This window comes from Callorhinus ursinus, unplaced genomic scaffold (genome assembly GCF_003265705.2).
Source record: "Callorhinus ursinus isolate GAN/ISIS: 27379988/994484 unplaced genomic scaffold, GSC_fseal_2.0 scaffold20, whole genome shotgun sequence".
NCBI classification, from domain to species: domain Eukaryota; kingdom Metazoa; phylum Chordata; class Mammalia; order Carnivora; family Otariidae; genus Callorhinus; species Callorhinus ursinus.
This window is the reverse complement of record NW_027397082.1, coordinates 26,463,510-26,481,915: the sequence shown is the minus strand read 5'-3', so window position 1 is coordinate 26,481,915 and position 18,406 is coordinate 26,463,510. Positions and strand designations below refer to the sequence as shown.

Sequence of the window (18,406 nt, the reverse complement as noted above, 5' to 3'; positions counted from 1 at the left end):
AAGAGTTTTCTTCCTTTCTCATTCGTAGGTTGTGGCACCAGTTCGTGAAACTTGTGCTCAGACATTAGGTGTGGTGTTAAAACACATGAATGAAACAGGAGTTCATAAGACTGTGGATGTGCTGCTTAACTTACTTACACAAGAACAATGGGAAGTTAGGCATGGTGGTCTGCTGGGAATAAAGTATGCTTTGGCAGTTCGTCAGGTAAACACTTAAGGTTTTGAAGCATGTATGGGAGAGTTTTTTTTCCCCTCTTAGTTTATTTTCTTTAATTATATGAAATGGCCCTAGATTCTTAGTGTTACAGATAAGCCAGTATTTCAAGATCTGCCTTCTTGAGGTAGTGTCATAGAGCTAGGTAGAGCTAATAAGAATTTAAGTACAAATCAAAAGATGGTTTGTTAGGTTTGAAAACCTGTTCCTGTTTCATAGCAAGACCAGTTCTCAGGGAGATTCCTAGTGTATGGTCCTAGGAGTAGCCCCTGTGGGCTAGCTCTTTTGGGGAAATTGAAAGAAGAATAGATTGGAGTTAGAAACTGGAAAGGATGGCTTTTCCTGCCTTCTTCTCTCACACCCCTTTTGGTTGTCATTGGTGTTGAATAAGAAATAGAAGTTGAGGTTCTAGCACCAGTGGTATGTATGTGTGTGTGTGTCTGTGTGTTCACACAGGGAGTTCATAGTGAAGACATGTTCTGATGTTTTAAGCCACATTGAATAATATAATAAAGTACTCGATACTGTTACAGTCTTTTTCAAATGGGATTAGTTACACATAGGCTTCTATTGATGTTATTTTTTTTTGTTTATATGATTCCTTTTTTTTTTTTAAGATTTTATTTATTTGAGAGAGAGAGAGCGAGCATGAGTGGGAGACAGAGGGAGAAGCAGACTCCCTGCTGAGCAGGTAGCCTGATGCATGGCTCAATCCCAGGACCCCGAGATCATGACCTGGGCCAGAGGCAGATGCTTACTGACTGAGCTACCCAGGTGCCCCTATGTGATTCCTTTTTAATAAAGATTGGGATTTATGGGGTGCCTGGCTGGCTCAGTCAGAAGAGTGTGTGACTTGTGATCTCGGGATCGTGAGTTCGAGCCCCACGTTGGGTGTAGAGAGTACTTAAAGTAACTTAAAAAAAAGATTAGGATTTACGTTTTCATGTGGTAAATTTAATAAAAAATGTTTAAGCACAATAATTGAATTACAGAAAGTTAATCTATTTTGATGTACTGTTTTACAGGATGTAATTAATACTTTATTGCCTAAAGTTTTAACTAGAATAATTGAAGGACTTCAGGACCTTGATGATGATGTCAGAGCTGTTGCTGCAGCATCATTAGTACCCGTGGTAGAAAGCCTGGTATATCTTCAGACACAGAAGGTAAATTAAATATTTTTGCATTTTCTTCTATAGAGCTTGTTTACATTCGGGGTATAGAGTATTAGCAAAAACTCAAAAAATTCAGTACTTTTTTCTCCTTCATCTTCCCCCCCCTTTTTTTTAAGATTTTATTTTTAAGTAATCTCTACACCCAACGTAGGGCTCAAACTTACAACCCTGAGATTGAGAGTTGCATGCTCTACCACCTGAGTCAGCCAGGCACCCCATCCTCCATTTTTCTTATGATAGTTCTCTGATGTTGCAATTTCAATTATATATTATCCTTTGAAGAGTCTACTAATCTACTTCCCCATCATGTGCAGAATATACATAGGGAACTTCTTTGAGAAGAAAGCAACCATTTCTTCTTTATTTCACTCCTGCTTTTTAGATATATGGGGTTTTTTTTTGTTTTGATTTTGGTTTTGGCTTTAGGTTTTTTAAATCCGGCCTCATTTTTTGAAATGGCCTCTTTAAAGATCTTTCTGACTTTCTTTTTTATATCAAAACCAGAACACATGTATTTGGAAGTGCAGCAAGCAGTATTTACTTAAAAGCTCAAAAACTAAATTTGTCTTTTCACGATGATTAGTATTGTTTTAAATATATCAAAATTACTTTATACAGAGGGTGATATGTGTGTATACTGTATTGTTTTCAGAGTTTGTTTTTTTACCTAAAATAGAGTATTGGCATAAAATGCAGTATTGGCTATCTTAATTCCTGATTTCTCCCTTCCGTTATGAGCCTGGGTAGAAAGGGAAGTGCCAAAGTAGAGTTGAGTGGCATTTAAAGAGGGGTAGAGAATTACTAAACGCAAATAATGTCTCCTCAATTTTGCTCAAAACTGGTACTCCCCAAGGGCATGGGAATTGTATGTTTTTGAATCAGTGGTGGCTATAGTCTGGCATGGCTTGTGCATATTTTGTGTAAAATAAGTAACTTTTCTTAATAACTGATCTTATAGGTACCTTTCATTATAAATACACTATGGGATGCTCTTCTGGAACTAGATGATCTTACAGCTTCAACAAATAGTATTATGACTCTTCTTTCATCCTTATTAACTTATCCTCAGGTCCAACAATGCAGGTAATTATTTGTAGTTAGTGGAGTAAAGTAAAAAGTGTTTACATACGTTTCCAGATAACGAAACCTAAAAATACAATAATGTAGTATCTTTAAGAAAAGCACTGTAAGTTGAGGATGCCAAAGAGTACTATTTCCAAGCAGCCTTTTCTTCTTCACTCTCTAACCACCAGCCCATTTGGGGAAGGAACTTAAAAAGGTCATATTCTTTACCCTTGGGCTACTTTGGTTATGTAATTCTTCATCTTGTTCATCCTATGATAGTTAACTTCAGAAATAGAATCATTGTGTATTATCTTCATCTCTAGCCCCAGAATATAGAATTTCAGCTTTATTTAGAGACATTTAGCTAATAGAATTATCATTGAATTATCAGCATTACATTTCCTAAAATCTGCTCCTCTGTGAACTTTTTCTTGTAATGTTCCTTCCAGGTCTTGCTCTTGACTTCCATGATTTTACTGATCAGGAAGGGAATACATAATAGTGTAATAAAATGTACAGAGGTAGAGACTGAGTGAGGCCAAGACATAAACCAAAACTTTTAAGTGTCACCTGTTTTCCTGTCCTGATAATTGAAATAAAGTTCAGCTAATTAATATATTCCCTACCTTTTAGACTACCACTGAAAATACTCTTTCTATTAATAGTATCTTTGGAGATACAGAAGAAAAAATTCATACGCAACTTTAAAAACCACAGATGAGAAAATTAAGTACTAAACCTAGTGAGGATGTTTAGTGAATATTCATATGATTATGACTATAAATGATTTCTGGCTCTGTGAGTCTATTTCCAGTGAAAATCATAGATGTGTTAAAAATATGTACAGAAGTTTCAAATAATACTGACCCTGATGGAAGTACTTCAGTGTTAAATTCAGGCCTACAAGTTGAAAGACCAGAGTAAGTGCCTATAAAAGCAAATGAAGAGAAAAAGTGGTAGTGCATATATGGTATTTCCTAATTTTCAGGTACTTTTCAATTAGTAGTAAAAGCTATAGGGATTAAATGAGTTCATCTATGTGAAAGCCCTTTTCAAGCTGCAGAATGCAAGAGTTTTTAGTTAACCCCAAATCAGAGGTTGGCAAACTTTTTCTGTGAAAGCCCAGATGGTGGTAGTTTTGGTTTTGTGGGCCATGTCATCATTGTCAAAACTACTCAGCTATGCCATTGTAGTGCAAAAGCAGCCATAGACAGTACATAAAGGAATGAACATGGCTGTGCTCCAGTAAAACTTTATTTTTAAAAAACTGGGTTGAATGGGTTTGGACCATGAGCATTTGTTAACAGCTGCTCTAGATAAAGGACTTAGGACTTAAAAAATCATTGAGTAGGTAGTGTCAGGAAAGCCAGATAATATAAGAAAATGAAAGTAGTAATGAAAATTCTGTTAATTCAACGTGAAATAATGTAGTTTTAAATTTTGTTCGAAGTTGCCTTATTAGAAAATTTGCTTCATGTATTATATTTGACAGATACTTTCCAGCTTATGTAAGAAATGCAGCATGTCATTGGGAGCATGAGCAGTTATTACACTATTACCAAGACCTTGTTATAATGCTTTTACATAGATCAAGTCTGTTTTAGGTCTCTGTGTGCATGTATTTGATTTACAATTTTATAAGTAAATTTACTAAATGTGTAAGTAAATGTAAGAAGTGATGTTCATACAAACCTGCAAATAATGAAAATAGTGTTAAAAGATAGGCCTCCTGAGGTGAACCACAAAAGAATAGTTACACCTGCCATTTTCTTTTTTATTCATGCCTTTTTGTATAGAGTTACATATTTCAAACACTATTTATAAAAAAAAATCATTTCCTAATCCAAGGTAATTTTTATAAATGACTCATGGCTGTGACAGGAATTCTGTGGTCCAAATTGTTAGTGTAGATGTGGCTTTGCTTGTTTTTCTGCAAAGTTCTAATCTGTGAGAAGGAAGGTATTTGAGTTTTCTTAACTTAGTAATGCTAAATCAGGATAACAAATTTCAAAGCTACTGCCATACCATCTCTTGCTCATTTGATATGTGGCAGAGGTGACCCCAAAGGGGAATGTAAGTTAGGTGCAACAATTAACAATCTTGATTTTGTGTAGTCTGATTACCAGTTAAGATACATGTCCCATTTTCCTGAGTAAGAACAGATTGAAATTAAGGGCAGTTATATTAGAAAGTTCTTATTTGAAAAAGTAATTCATGGCATTAGTGCCATAGAACTCAATGTTAATATTTTTTTATGACTACGTTTGCTCTGGCTATTCTGGTTCTATAATAACAGTTCTGAACAAGGATGTTAAATGAATGTTCATATGAAAATTGTATTATGTTTTTAGAATTTATTCATCAAGAAAGATACTAGGTCCATAAGGACATATTTAGATAATATATCAACAGAGTTTCAACTGAGAATGAGTATGATTAATTTGTGTTTTCTTTATTAGTATTCAGCAGTCACTCACGGTTTTAGTTCCACGTGTCTGGCCTTTTTTGCATCACACTATATCATCAGTTCGAAGAGCAGCATTGGAAACTCTGTTTACATTATTATCAACACAGGACCAGGTAAGAACTAATAACTATGTATAGTGATCTTGAAATTATATAAAATAATTTTATAAAATAAATCTGACCACCAGGTTATCCGTGCTACATATTCAGAGATCAGGAGAATGCTGGGCCTAGTAGAAGTGGTATGGTGACCATGTAGACACATAAGAATCATGAGGGCAGAAATATTTTAATATTTTGTTCTAGGTCATAGTCCCAGTGCTTGGAATAGTGCTTAACACATAAGAGCCTTCAACAAATAATTTGTTGAGTGAAAGATTGAATAGTCTGTCAGAGATCTGTTATTCAGTTTTTGCTTGCTTTGTGTGGTTGGCAGAGCTCATCCCAGGTTAGGAGGCTACATTTAGAGCTCTACAGTATGACTTCTAAACACTGATGATGAAACTCCTAGGCACTTGCCTCCTCTTAAGAATTACTTAATCTTTTTTTTTTTTTCTTAAAGATTGTATTTATTTGAGAGAGAGAGAGAGTGCTCACTCACAAGCAGGGGTAGGATCAGAGGGAGAGGGAGGAGCAGACTTCCTGCTGCATAGGGAGCCTGATGCAGGACTCGATCCTAGGACCCTGGGATCATGACCTGAGCCGAAAGGAGATGCTTAACCACTGAGCCACCCAGGCGCCCAAGAATTATTTAAACTTAAGAGCATGGTGTTTCCAAGGATAATATACTTCAGGAGTCATACATGGAAGTGCCTAGAAAGAATGGAGTTTGTGCTGACTTGAGGAGTCTTTGCCCTGCCTGTAAAAGGCTTCACGTTTCTATTTTAAAAATAACTATAGGTCAAACAAAATACTAGAATTTGGAGAAATACCATAAGGAATTCATTCTGACATGCTGTTATTTGTTGTACTACAGTTTGAGCCAGTCATCTTTCAAAAGCAGTGGTTGATTTTTTATTTTATTTATTTATTTGGTTGGTTGTTTATTTATTTATTGTTAGACAATAGATTATAGTATGGGTATATGTCTCTCTTGTGTTCACTAATCATGCATTTCTGTGTGATTTATGAATATTAAAAGAGGGGGGATATTCCATGTAGACTTGTTTTAATCTGCAGCATGGTATTGTGTTGCACTTCTGTGACTCAGTATGTGTAAATTTTGTTTTGCTTTATTTTTTTTTTTTAATTTTATCTAATCAGACTCTTTTGAGGAAAAACTACCAGGTTTGTTTTATAACCCTCAGTTGATCAGGCGTGACAAAAATGACATGAGTTCTGAATTTTCACTTCTTTTCTGTTGTGTGGTTTTGTCTAAATGTTCTGATGGAAGTATTCTTAAATTTACTTTGGTTAGCCTTCTTGAAGTTGCCAGATTTCTTCACTTCATGTTGTTCTTTATTATTTTTCTAATAGACTTTATTTTTAAGAGCAGTTTTAAGTTTACCGAAAAATTGAGTGAAAAGTACATAGTTCTTTTTTTTTTTTTTTTTTAAGTACATAGTTCTCTGGGCACTTGGGTGGCTGTTGTTATGCATCTGCCTTTGGCTTGGGTCTTGGTCCCAGGGTCCTGGGATCAAGCCCCATGTTGGGCTCCCTGGTCGGCGGGAAGTTGATCCTCCCTCTCCCACCACTTATGCATGGGTCTCCAATATTTGTTAAATAAATTTGTATAAAATTCTGTGCAGAGTGTTCTGAGAAATTTTTAAAAATTCCAACATTGTTCTTATTCTTACCTTGAAAAAGTCTACAGTGTAATCATGACAAGACTCTTCTATGATAAGTTTAATAACCCCTGCAAAGAGTTAAATAATGGAAGAGCAGAATATGAGAGGTGTCAGAAAGCAGCATTGAGGGCTAGACTAAGTCCTGAAAGACCATGAGGATTTGGGTGATAAGGTTAAAAAACTAATCTTCTGTTCTCCCTAATTATCTAATATCTTCAATATGGACTTTTACAAACATACCATTTCCTGAGTAATATGTCAGTTTCAAATTAGGCAAGTATACAGAATGTGTTTTGGAACAAAGAGCTTTTCCAGTCTACTCCCTTTAGACAATTAAATGTATCCTGCTTTTGTATTTTTCTTCGTTATTCTGGTATGCGCATGATCCTTTATTTTTTGAGTAAGAAATTTCTTGTTTATTGTGTTTCTAATATCCTTTTGTGGTAGTTATCTATGCCTCTAACTTCTTTTTCTCTTCTTGAAAAATTTTTAATGATATCACTAATGAAACTTCCTGTTTCTATCTAGCTTCTATCTTCAGATTGTCTCTTTACTGAAAGTCACGCTATCAGCAAAACTTAATATGGATGCATATAGAATATTTTGTGTTTTGTCACTGCCTTGAGCCTTTCTCTCCCTATTCTCACCATTGAAGACTTAGAGCTATGGAATTTATTACCCACTCTCAGTACATCCTGGTTTTGGCCCCCACATATATGCTTTACTATATTTATTTGGTTTTTCTATTTTTTCAAATAATAGTATAAAGCCAAACCCTTTTAGAAGACTATTCTCAGGGGACTCCTGGGTGGCTCAGTTGGTTAAGTGGCTGCCTTCAGCTCAGGTCATGATCCCAGGGTCCTGGGATCAAGTCCCACATCGGGCTCCTTGCTCAGCGGGGAGCCTGCTTCTCCCTCTGCCTGCTGCTCTCCCTGCTTGTGCTCTGTCTCTCTGACAAATAAATAAAATCTTTAAAAAAAAAAAAACTATTCTCAGGGTATATGGGTGGCTCACTTGGTTAAGTGTCTGCCTTCAGCTCAGGTCATGATCTCAGGGTCCTGGGATCAAGCCCTGCATCGGGCTCTCTGCTCAATGGGGAGCCTGCTTCTCCCTCTCACTCTGCCTCTCCTTTCTGGTTGTTTTCTCTCTCGAATAAATAAATCTTAAAAAAACAAACAAACAAACAACTTTTCTGGGCACCTCGGTGGCTCAGCCGTTAAGCATCTGCCTTCGGCTCACGTCATGATCCTAGGGTTTGGGATCAAGCCCCACATTGGGCTCCCTGCTCAGCGGGAAGCCTGCTTCTCCCTCTCCCACCCCCCTGCTTGTGTTCCTGCTCTTGCTTTCTCTCTCTTTGTCAAGTAAATAAATAAAATCTTTAAAAAAAATAAAATGTAAAAATAAAAAAGCTTTTCTCAAGACCACAACCTATTCCCATTTTTTAATTTTGGGAAGTTTTGAAAATAGACAAAAGAGCAAGGAATTATAAAACAAGATTTATATATCCACCATCCAGTTATAATTGTTTTATTTGCTTCAAGATTTTGTAACCAAAATATTAAGAATAAGTTGTAATCCCCTTAGAACTTCACCTGTTTTCTAGTTTACCCACATTCTTCCTTCTATATATTTATAAGGAATAGTATCCTACTTTCCTTAGTAGTTTGCCCCTCCTTATGGTTTGGAATCAGGTTTTGTAACTTTAGTTTCTACACAGTAATGATATTTGTAAAAGGGGAGAATTTGAGTTAAGGATAATTTGGGGGCTATAGCCTCAGTTACTTGCAAATTGGTTAGTAATTTGTTATTGCCTAGTACATTAGAATTAAATTCCTGTCTCTTGGTCTTCTGTTATTTGGCTCTTATCAATCCTTTCCCCTGCTATTTCTTAATATATAACCTGGAGTCAAGAAAAATTTTCAAGTCCACCCCTGTATCCCAACTGTAACCATGTTATATTTATTTGATAAGAATTTTTTACTGTAACAATGTTGTATTTATTTGATAAGAATTTTTTTTACTGTATCAATGTTATATTTATTTGATGAATTTTTTAAAAAACCCCATTATAGTTAACATACAGCATTATATCATTTTCAGGTATACAATATAGTGACTCAGCAATTCTGTACATTACTCAGTGCTCATCAAGATAAGTGTACTCTTAATCCCTTTCACCTGTTTTACCCATCTCCCCTCTGGTAACCATCAGTTTGTTCTCTGTGGTTGAGTCTGGTTTTTGGTTTATCTGTTGTTTTTGTTGTTGTTTGTTTTCTTTCTTAAATTTCACATATGAGTGAAATCATATAGTGTTTGTGTTTCTCTGACTTGTTTCAGTTAGGATTATATCTCTAGATCCATCCATGTTGTTGCAAATGGGAAGATTTCATTCTTTTTTATGGCTGAGTAATACTCCGTGTGTGTGTGTGTGTGTGTGCGCGTGTGTGCACGCGCGCATGTGTGTACATGTGTATGTACCCACCCCACATTTCCTTTGTCCATTTATCTATGGATAGACACTGGGCTGCTTCCATATTTTGACTATTGTAAATATTGCTGCAATAAACTTAGAGGGCATGTATCTTTTTGAATTAATGTTTTCATATTCTTTGGGTAAATATCCAGTAGAGCAATTACTGGATCATTTGGTAGTTCTATTTTTAACTTTTTGAGAAACCTCCATACTGTTTTCCACAGTGGCTGCACCAGTTTGCATTCCCACCGACAGTGTACAAGGATTCCTTTTTCTCTACATCCTTGCCAACACCTGTTGCTTCTTGTGTTGTTGATTTTAGCCATTCTGACAGGTGTGAGGTGGTATTTCATTGTAGTTTTGATTTGCATTTCCCTGATGATGAGTGATGTTGAGCATCTTTTCATGTGTGTGTTGGCCATCTGGATGTCTTCTTTGGAGATGTCTTCTGCCCATTTTTAAATTGGATTATTTGGGAATTTTTGGCGTTTTGAGTTTTCTAAGTTCTTTAGATATTTTGGATACTAACCCTTTATTGGATATGTCATTTGCAAATATCTTCTCCCATTCAGTAGGTTGCCTTTTAGTTTTATTGATTGTTTCCTTTGCTGTGTAGAATCTCTTTATTTTGGTGTAGTTTCAGTAGTTTATTTTTGCTTTTGTTTTCCTTGCCTGAGGAGACATACCTAAAAAAAATGTTGCTACGGCCAGTATCAGAGAAATTACTGCCTGTCCTGTCTTTTAGGATTTTTATGGTTTCAGACTTGAATTTAGGTCCTTAATCTTTTGAGTTTTATTTTTGCTTGTGGTGTAAGAAGGTGGTCCAGTTTCCATTTCATTATTTGTTGAAGAGATTGTCTTTTCCCCAGTGCATATTGTTGCCTCCTTTATCAAAAGTTTATTGACCGTATAATCATGGGTTTATTTCTGGCTCTCTATTTCGTTTCATTGATCTGTGTGTTTGTGTGCCACCACCATACTGTTTGAATTACTACAGCTTTGTATTATAACTTGAAATCCAGGAATGTGATACCTCCAGTTTTGTTCATCTTTTTTCAAGATAACTTTGGCTATTCAGGGTCTTTTTGTGGTTCCATACAAATTTTAGGAATGTTTGTAATAGTTCTGTGAAAAATGCTTTGGTTTTTTTTGATAGGGATTGCATTAAATCTGTAGACTGTTTTGGGTGGTATGGACCTTTTAACAATATTTGTTCTTCCAATCCATGAGCATAGGATGTCTTTCCATTTGTTTGTGTCATCTTTAGTTTTTTTCATCAGTGTTTTATTTTTCAGAGTACAGGTCTTTCACTTCCTCGGTTAATTATATTCTTAGGTATTTTATTATTTTTGGTGCAGTTGTAAATGGGATTGTTTTCTTAATTTCTCTTTCTGTTGCTTCATTATTGCTGTATAGAAATGCAGCAGATTTCTTGTTTTTTTGTTTTGTTTTGTTTTTTAAGATTTTATTTATTTAGGGATGTCTGGGTGGCTCCGTTGGTTTAAGCAGCTGCCTTCGGCTCAAGTCATGTTCCCAGAGTCCTGGGATCAAGCCCCGCATCAGGCTCCTTGCTCGGCGGGGAGCCTGCGTCTCCCCCTCCCACTCCCCCTGCTTGTGTTCCCTCTCTTGCTATGTCTCTATCAAATAAATAAATAAAATCTTAAAAAATAAAAGATTTTATTTATTTGAGAGAGAGAGAGCTATGAAGCAATCAATAGTAACCATCAGGAGGGATGCATGGGTGGTTCAGTCAGTAAAGTGTATGCCTTCAGCTCAGGTCATGATCTCAAGGTCCTGGGATTGACTGAGCCCCATGTTGGGCTCCCTGCTCAGGGGGGGAGTCTGCTTCTCGCTCTGTCCCTACCCCCCACTCTTGCATACACACTCTCTCTCTTTCAAATAGATATAAAAAATCTTTAAAAATATTTTAAAAACATGAGTATATATCAGGAAAAGCTGTGGTAAAGAATACAATAACAGATACAACCGATCAGACATGGTTTACTCTGATATTTTCTCAGAAAGAATGTTGCTGAGATTCTAAGAGTAACAATAACCATTAAACGTTCACTTATTAATGACATTAGATAAAGAAAAAAATCACAGTGAGTTGTAGAAGTTGGAATTGTTTTGTGGCACCTGTTCCCTGAAGTAAAGGAAAGACTAGGAAGAGGAAGAAAGGGAGATAATATTTTGGAAAGACAGTGGTTATGTGTAGGGGAGGGAATTATAGGGGGCAGGTGATGAGCTATGTGCCAAATACTCTCATCAAAGGAATCAAAAGGCATCCAAGGCAAACTGTCTTGTAATACAAGTTCACAATCTCTTATTTGCAGGTTTTTTTTTTTTTTAAGATTTTATTTATTTATTAGAGAGAATGAGATAGAGCACGAGAGGGGGGAGTCAGAGGGAGGAGCAGACTCCCCGCTGAGCAGGGAGCCCGATGCGGGACTCGATCCCAGGACTCCAGGATCATGACCTGAGCCGAAGGCAGTCGCTTAACCAACTGAGCCACCCAGGCTCCCTCTTATTTGCAGTTTTGAAATCCAAAGATTTTTTTGTAAATGTGGTGTAAAAACTTGCTCATTCTGAAGAGAGACTGTTCATAAGTCTTTATCCTACTAAATGTGCCCATTCACAAATTTTGCTTCAGAAATATTAACATAACTTTATTGGGGTGCTACCTCAGACCCTGTTTGAGGATATTACATAGCATGCAGCACATATAACCTCATTATTCTAAAATTAGAATAATTCCGAATTTCAAAACACATTTGGCCCCAGAGAATTTGGATGAGAGATGATAGACCTATGGTGATAAAAATCTGTTCTCACTTTAACTTGCCTTACTTTTTCTTTTCAACTTTTTTTTTAAGATTTTTAAATTTATTTATTAGAGAGAGATAGCAAGAGCAGGAACACAAGCAGGGGGAGTGGGAGAGGGAGAAGCAGGCTTCCCGCCGAGCAGGGAGTCCGATGTGGGGCTCCATCCCAGGACCCTGGGATCATGACCTGAGCCGAAGGCAGCCGCTTTAACCATCTGAGCCACCCAGGCGCCCCTTGCCTTACTTTTTCTGAGCTGCTTTCTATTACTATTGTTTCTTTAGTGGTGTAATGAAAAGATCGCTTAACTAAATAAAGAATCTGGGTTCTAACCTCGGCCCTACTATTTGTTAAATTTATGACCTTGGTCAAGTTTATTTAACCCTTCTGGTGATAATCTCCACCCAGTCTTTCTCAGAGTTACATGGGCTAAGTAAGATAATGTACATGAAAGTGCTTTAAAATGTTAATGCTATACAGATATAAGTAATAGTACAGATAGTAAGAACAATAATTAGCACTTCCAGTTATGGGAATTCTTTTTTTTTTTTAAGATTTTATTTATTTATTTGACAGAGACACAGCAAAAGAGAGAACACAAGCAGGGGGAGTGGGAGAGGGAGAAGCAGGCTTCCTGCTGAGCAGGGAGCCCGATGTGGGGCTCGATCCCAAGACCCTGGGATCATGACTTGAGCCGAAGGCAGACGCTTAATGACTGAGCCACCCAGGTGCCCCAAGTTCTGGGAATTCTTTCCTAACAGTTTGGAACTCTTATAATATGTTGAGGTGTAAGAATGATATTTAATTATAGTAATAATCCAAGTTATTGAGGGCTTACTTTATGCTGTGAACCCTGGTAAGCATGTAACATGGGTGGCTGCTGCCATTCCTGTGTTGCAAATGAGGGAACTGATGACCAAAAATTAAACTTCCCCAAGTTCGTGTACCTACACAACTCACAGTAAGTGATTTGGCTCAGATTCAGATCCAATTCTGGCTGACTTTCAGAAGGTTTTAAATTTTACATGGAGACAAAATGGATTAAGTGTCTATTGAATTGCTTTCTCACTTTTGTATATGAAGTCATCTTAAGTACAAAGTGAAAAAATGAACTCATTTTTAGATTACTAGCAGTTCTCTTCTGGTTTCATTTTCTAACTTCTTAACCCTTTCCTCTCAGTAACTGCAATGTTGAGGCTAAACCTGGCTGTAGCTCAATACCCCTTAAAGACTGATGCCTTTATTTCCTTGAAAGTATTCTGATTATCTTCATCAGTTTTTTTTGTTTTGCTTTGAAGATTTTATAACAAAAATGTCCTTAATCTTAAAGTTTATCCTGAGTATGTATGCAGGCATGTACATCTCTAAAATATCCTTAAATAGAGACAGTTAATACAGTTATTTATGAAATCTTATTACCATTAGACTTCTCTGTGATATACCATAGCATTTGTGATGTTAACATGTGAAAGTATTGGCAAGCCTGGCTTCTTAGCATGAAATAAGAACTTTTAAGCAAACCAGACTAGTTTTCATTTGGTAGGGACATAAAATCACGGTGTAACTTTTTTTGTTAAACTGTTTGGCAGTTTGGCAATCAGAGTGAATTTTACCACTTGATTTTCCTTTCTGTATTGTCTCTTTAGCCTATGACTGTTTATACATGTGAAGTATATCTATGAGTCTGTATGTCTGTTAGTGAACTACTTTACTGGCATTGTTACCAGTAAGTGTTACAGCTAGAACTCAACTCCTCAATCTAGAAAAATATGTTGGACGTTAATCTTTTGTTCTGCTGACTGGGTCGACTTTTCTGTTCCACTTGCATCACAGCCACTTTATGAGTCATTCCAAAATTTCAGTTACATACAGCATTGACTTGTTTGAAAGGCAAGCTTTCAAACTTAAATTTAGCATGAAGATATATATGTGAGATTGAGTTGGAGTCTGAGGATCTAGGATGTAAGAAATTTCTCATATACATATGTAGAAAGGGAAAGAAAGACCAAAAGAATACATTTAACTAAGACTGTCATTAAAGAACATTATCATAATTAGGTATTGGCCAGATTTTACAAAGGTATTAGAAGGCAAGAGCAAAGGTTAAATATTTAGCTGACTTTCAGTAAATATTGATTGGACAAATGAATAGAACAGAGCATTATAAATTATGTAAAAATATAGTTTGGTTCGTGTGTGTGTGTGTGTGTTTCTTTTGGCAATGGGCCAAAATAGGATTTCAGGCCAAATTAATGAGAAGATTCAGTGTGATTCATCGCTTTGTTGTAGCTTCTTTCCAAATCTCCCCTACAACCCCAGATCATTGATATGGAGATAAGAAATGATGATGAATTTGCCTACAGGCAGGAATCAGATGTTCATGGGAGTGATGATCAGACTGCTGCTTTTTTTGCACATCTGACCTTTTTGTGGGAAGATAAAAGAAGGGGCATAGCAAAAGGGTACTGGTAAGAGCTTACCCTGTCAGTTTTGCAAATTAGGGATTTATTACCAACTACAATTGCAAGAAATTTCACATACCTCATATTTCCTATGAGAATTCAACAAATATTTTAGTGCCTACTATGTGCTTACAATTCTTTAGATACTGATTGGTAAGAGACAAGGTCTCTGCCCTTCTGTAGAGCTTAAAACAGGAAACTAAACAAGACAGGAGAAACACAACTGGACAAGCTCTAATAACATAATGAGGTAAATATCTGGTAGGGGAAGTAGACAGTGCTGTTTGATCCTAGCTAGTGAAGTGAGTGAAGGTCAAAGAAGGTACCTTGCCCACTGAAAGTGAAGATAAAAGTTGAGATCTGAAGGATGAGTAGAATTTAAGCAGGCGAAGAACAGGGTCAGGAAGGAACAGCATGTGAAACTCTGGAAGCAAGAGAGAGCATGATGGCACTAAAGAGGAAGTGAAAGGAAATTGGCTGGAGGGTAGAGTGTGAGGGAGTATAGATGGCTAGAAGTTTCACCTTGATTGTCCAGTACAGTGAATGGTCTGGTAGTTGTCTTTCCGTTTGTCATCAACTCTCTTTACTCTGAGTTCCAGGAAGGCAGAACACAGCAAGGAACATCAATCTTAAAGCAACTGGGAAGAAACTACCCCATCCGTGTCACACTCCATAACCATCAGTCATTTTCCTCAGTAATTCCCAGAAATGTCATCTCCCCATCCCCACTTGATGCTCACTAAAAAAATGTTGGGGACTATGTTTAGCACTAACATGGAGTGGTAATAATTACTCTGTTAATTATTTAACACAGACCAAAACATTTTTTTCAAAAGCCCTTGTAAAGCTTGAATTCACTTATAACTTGAGTAATAATGTTCCTGATTATAGTTAATTTAAACTTGGTGAAGTAAACAGACTGTGGTAGGAATTTTTCTGTATTTTAGTTTATACTGTGCTAGACTAATGCTAAATGGTCATCAACACTTTGTAGATATTCCCTAAGATTCGGGGGGATATTTTTGATAAGTAGAGTCCTAGTTAGTAGCATACTAAAAGTCTACTAACTACTTTAAAAAAGTTCTGGAGAGAGGAATTTGAAGAAGGATAATCTCTAAAGGACTGAAAAATAATAATATGCTCTTCACTATACCTATTCCCCCACCAATCTAATTAAATAAACCTATAAATACAAAGCAACAGTATTAGATTTCCGGCCCATATCATTGCCTCCTTGGAAGACAGGTGCAAAATTAGTGAAAATAAGTGGGCCAACTTTCAGATCTACAAGAGACAGATTGGCTCTGGATGGGCCAGATTATACCTTGCAATTTTTATAAGATAATATTGAGCTAAAGCCATATTACTTTTTGCAATCATATCGGAAAGGAGATGCTTGCACAATTGTTCAGGTGAAGTGAATTTGGCCTTCAGATGTTTTCCCAGCCTTATCTTGTATTTTCTACTAAGCAGACTTTATGCTATGCTACTAGAGAATCTGCATTTTAAAAAATACTAGTTCTTATGATACTTAATTTTTCCAAACCATTGGAATAACGAATATGATACTGTTGCTCCAAAATCTTGTAAAACTTTGCCACCCAGTCGAACCTTTTTGATAAAGCCATACCATCTTTTCATGGTAACACTTATATTATTTGACTTGTAGCTCTTCAAATAAGCTAACACCTAAGAATTCTATACTATAGATTTGATGCTGTTTTTGTTTTCAGAACTCTTCATCTTGGCTTATACCTATCCTGCCTGATATGCTGCGGCACATTTTCCAGTTTTGTGTTTTAGAAAGCAGCCAGGAAATTCTGGACCTCATTCACAAGGTACACAGTGAATATATCTGTATTCTTTTCCCCGGTAACTTGGTAGATTTTTAAAAATTTTCATAATTGCTGTACTGTTGTTGGTCGGAGATTTTAAGAAATTGGAAACACATTTGAAAAGTGTGATCTATGAAACAAGGAAATAGGCTTCTTATGGAGTATAATAGTTAAGTCTACTAGGCAAGTGTTTTAGGCACTTTCTGATAGCCTCAATACAGAAAATAAAATGAAGAGAAGACTGTTTTTATCACTTATTTTGCTGTTTATCCGTATGGTTATTGATTCTGTGAAGTATCTTTTGGGATTCATTGGTAATATATAGTCTCATTGTTGTGGTTTAGGTTTATATTTTTTTCCCTTACTTAGCAAGGTTGGTCGGTCATATGTGTTAGAATCTTTAAAGAAGAAACATTTGATATAATTAATATTTATTGAGGGAAATGGTACTGTTGTAATTCAGTCTTGAATTATTGCCTCTGAAGCAGCTCATTGTTAACAGCCTTATATTAACAGTGATGTTATTTCTATATGTTTTTAGTTACATTTAATGTTAGGCATCAAGAAAGGTACCTTATTGAGTAAGATCATGAATCGATTTAAGTTCTTAATTTATACTAGGATATTACCACCTCTAACTTTAGCAGAGGATATCTGTCAGGAGCTGTTATATCTTGAAGTGTGTGCGTGTGGTTTTTTAAAAAGATTTTATTTATTTGGGAGAGAGAGCATATGAGTAGGGGGCGCAGAGGGAGAGGGAGAAGCAGACTCCTCCTCACTGAGCAGGGAGCCCGATGCAGGGCTCGATCCCAGGACCCCGAGATCGTGACCTGAGCTGAAGGCAAATGCTTTTTTTTTTTTTTAAGATTTTATTTATTTATTTGAGAGAGAGCATAAGAGGGGAGAGGGTCAGAGGGAGAAGCAGACTCCCCGCTGAGCGGGGAGCCTGTTGTGGGACTCGATTCTGGGACTCCGGGATCATGACCTGAGCTGAAGGCAGATGCTTAATTGACTGAGCCACCCAGGTGCTCCTGAAGTGTGTGTGTTGAATATAGAGCTGCATTAGTATCAAGCTTTATGATATATGCAAAGGATTTCAATGACTGAAATTTTGACAACTTTTATTGTTATGTGTATCTTATATTTTAAATGATTTTCACAAAATATTGAAGGAAATTCTTTCTGTTCCTCTCTTTAAAACTTTCTTTTGTGTTCTTTAGTATACAAACCTATCAAGCAGTATTTAAAAAATAAGCCTTTATATTGACTTTTAAAATTCATCTCTGTGCTTGCTATTTCCTACTTTTTTTTTTTTTAATTCAGTATCCCTAAAAATAAGTATTAGGTTTTATTAGCCCTCACTAGGAAAATTTCACTTTTCATGTTTCTCTTTTACTCTGTAGGTTTGGATGGAACTCTTGTGCAAAGCTTCAGTTCAGTATGTGGTAGCAGCTGCTTGTCCATGGATGGGTGCTTGGCTTTGCTTAATGATGCAGCCTTCTCATTTACCTATTGATTTAAATATGTTGCTAGAAGTAAAAGCTAGAGCCAAGGTAAGTGCAGAGGGATATAATGTATTTGAATGTTCAGCTCTATTAATACGGTAACCATGTAAGAAATTTGTATTGTTTTATTTTAATTGTGATTTAATTAATTTAATGTATGCAGAAATTATTTTATGAGGACCTTTGCAAATGCATAATAATTTTTATCCATTAAAATTTTGTGAAAAGAACTGTTTTTTATTGGGAGAACAAATGAAAGTATTTTTGTGTACAGAGGAGAATTCCCTATTAAATTTTAATGATTAATTTTTATTATTATTTTTTCCCCTCTTTCCCTCTAGGAAAAAACAGGTGGTAAGATACGCCAAGGCCAAAGCCAAACAAAAGAAGTCCTTCAGGAATACATTGCAGGTGCAGACACCATCATGGAAGACCCCTCCACTAGGGATTTTGTGGTTATGCGGGCCAGAATGATGGCAGCCAAGTGAGTATACAAAAATTCAGAAGCCTTTTAACCAGAATATTCTAATGTGTTTGTTTGTCAGTACTTCCTCGAGCACACTAGTTACAGAGTAAGAAAAAGTGTAAGAAAACGTTTTTC

General features: G+C 36.3%; 1 protein-coding gene across 2 annotated transcripts in view; it reads left to right on the top strand.

The window, feature by feature from the left end:
• The window catches only part of BTAF1 (B-TFIID TATA-box binding protein associated factor 1), a 104,246-nt gene that overhangs the window by 34,421 nt on the left and 51,419 nt on the right, over positions 1-18,406 (top strand). For both annotated transcript variants that reach the window (XM_073904452.1, XM_025880652.2), the window contains 7 exons: positions 29-205; positions 1,240-1,380; positions 2,348-2,472; positions 4,914-5,034; positions 16,199-16,303; positions 17,704-17,853; positions 18,147-18,289. In XM_073904452.1, the coding sequence (XP_073760553.1) occupies positions 29-205; positions 1,240-1,380; positions 2,348-2,472; positions 4,914-5,034; positions 16,199-16,303; positions 17,704-17,853; positions 18,147-18,289 (962 nt within the window). The remainder of the gene's footprint in view (positions 1-28; positions 206-1,239; positions 1,381-2,347; positions 2,473-4,913; positions 5,035-16,198; positions 16,304-17,703; positions 17,854-18,146; positions 18,290-18,406) is intronic.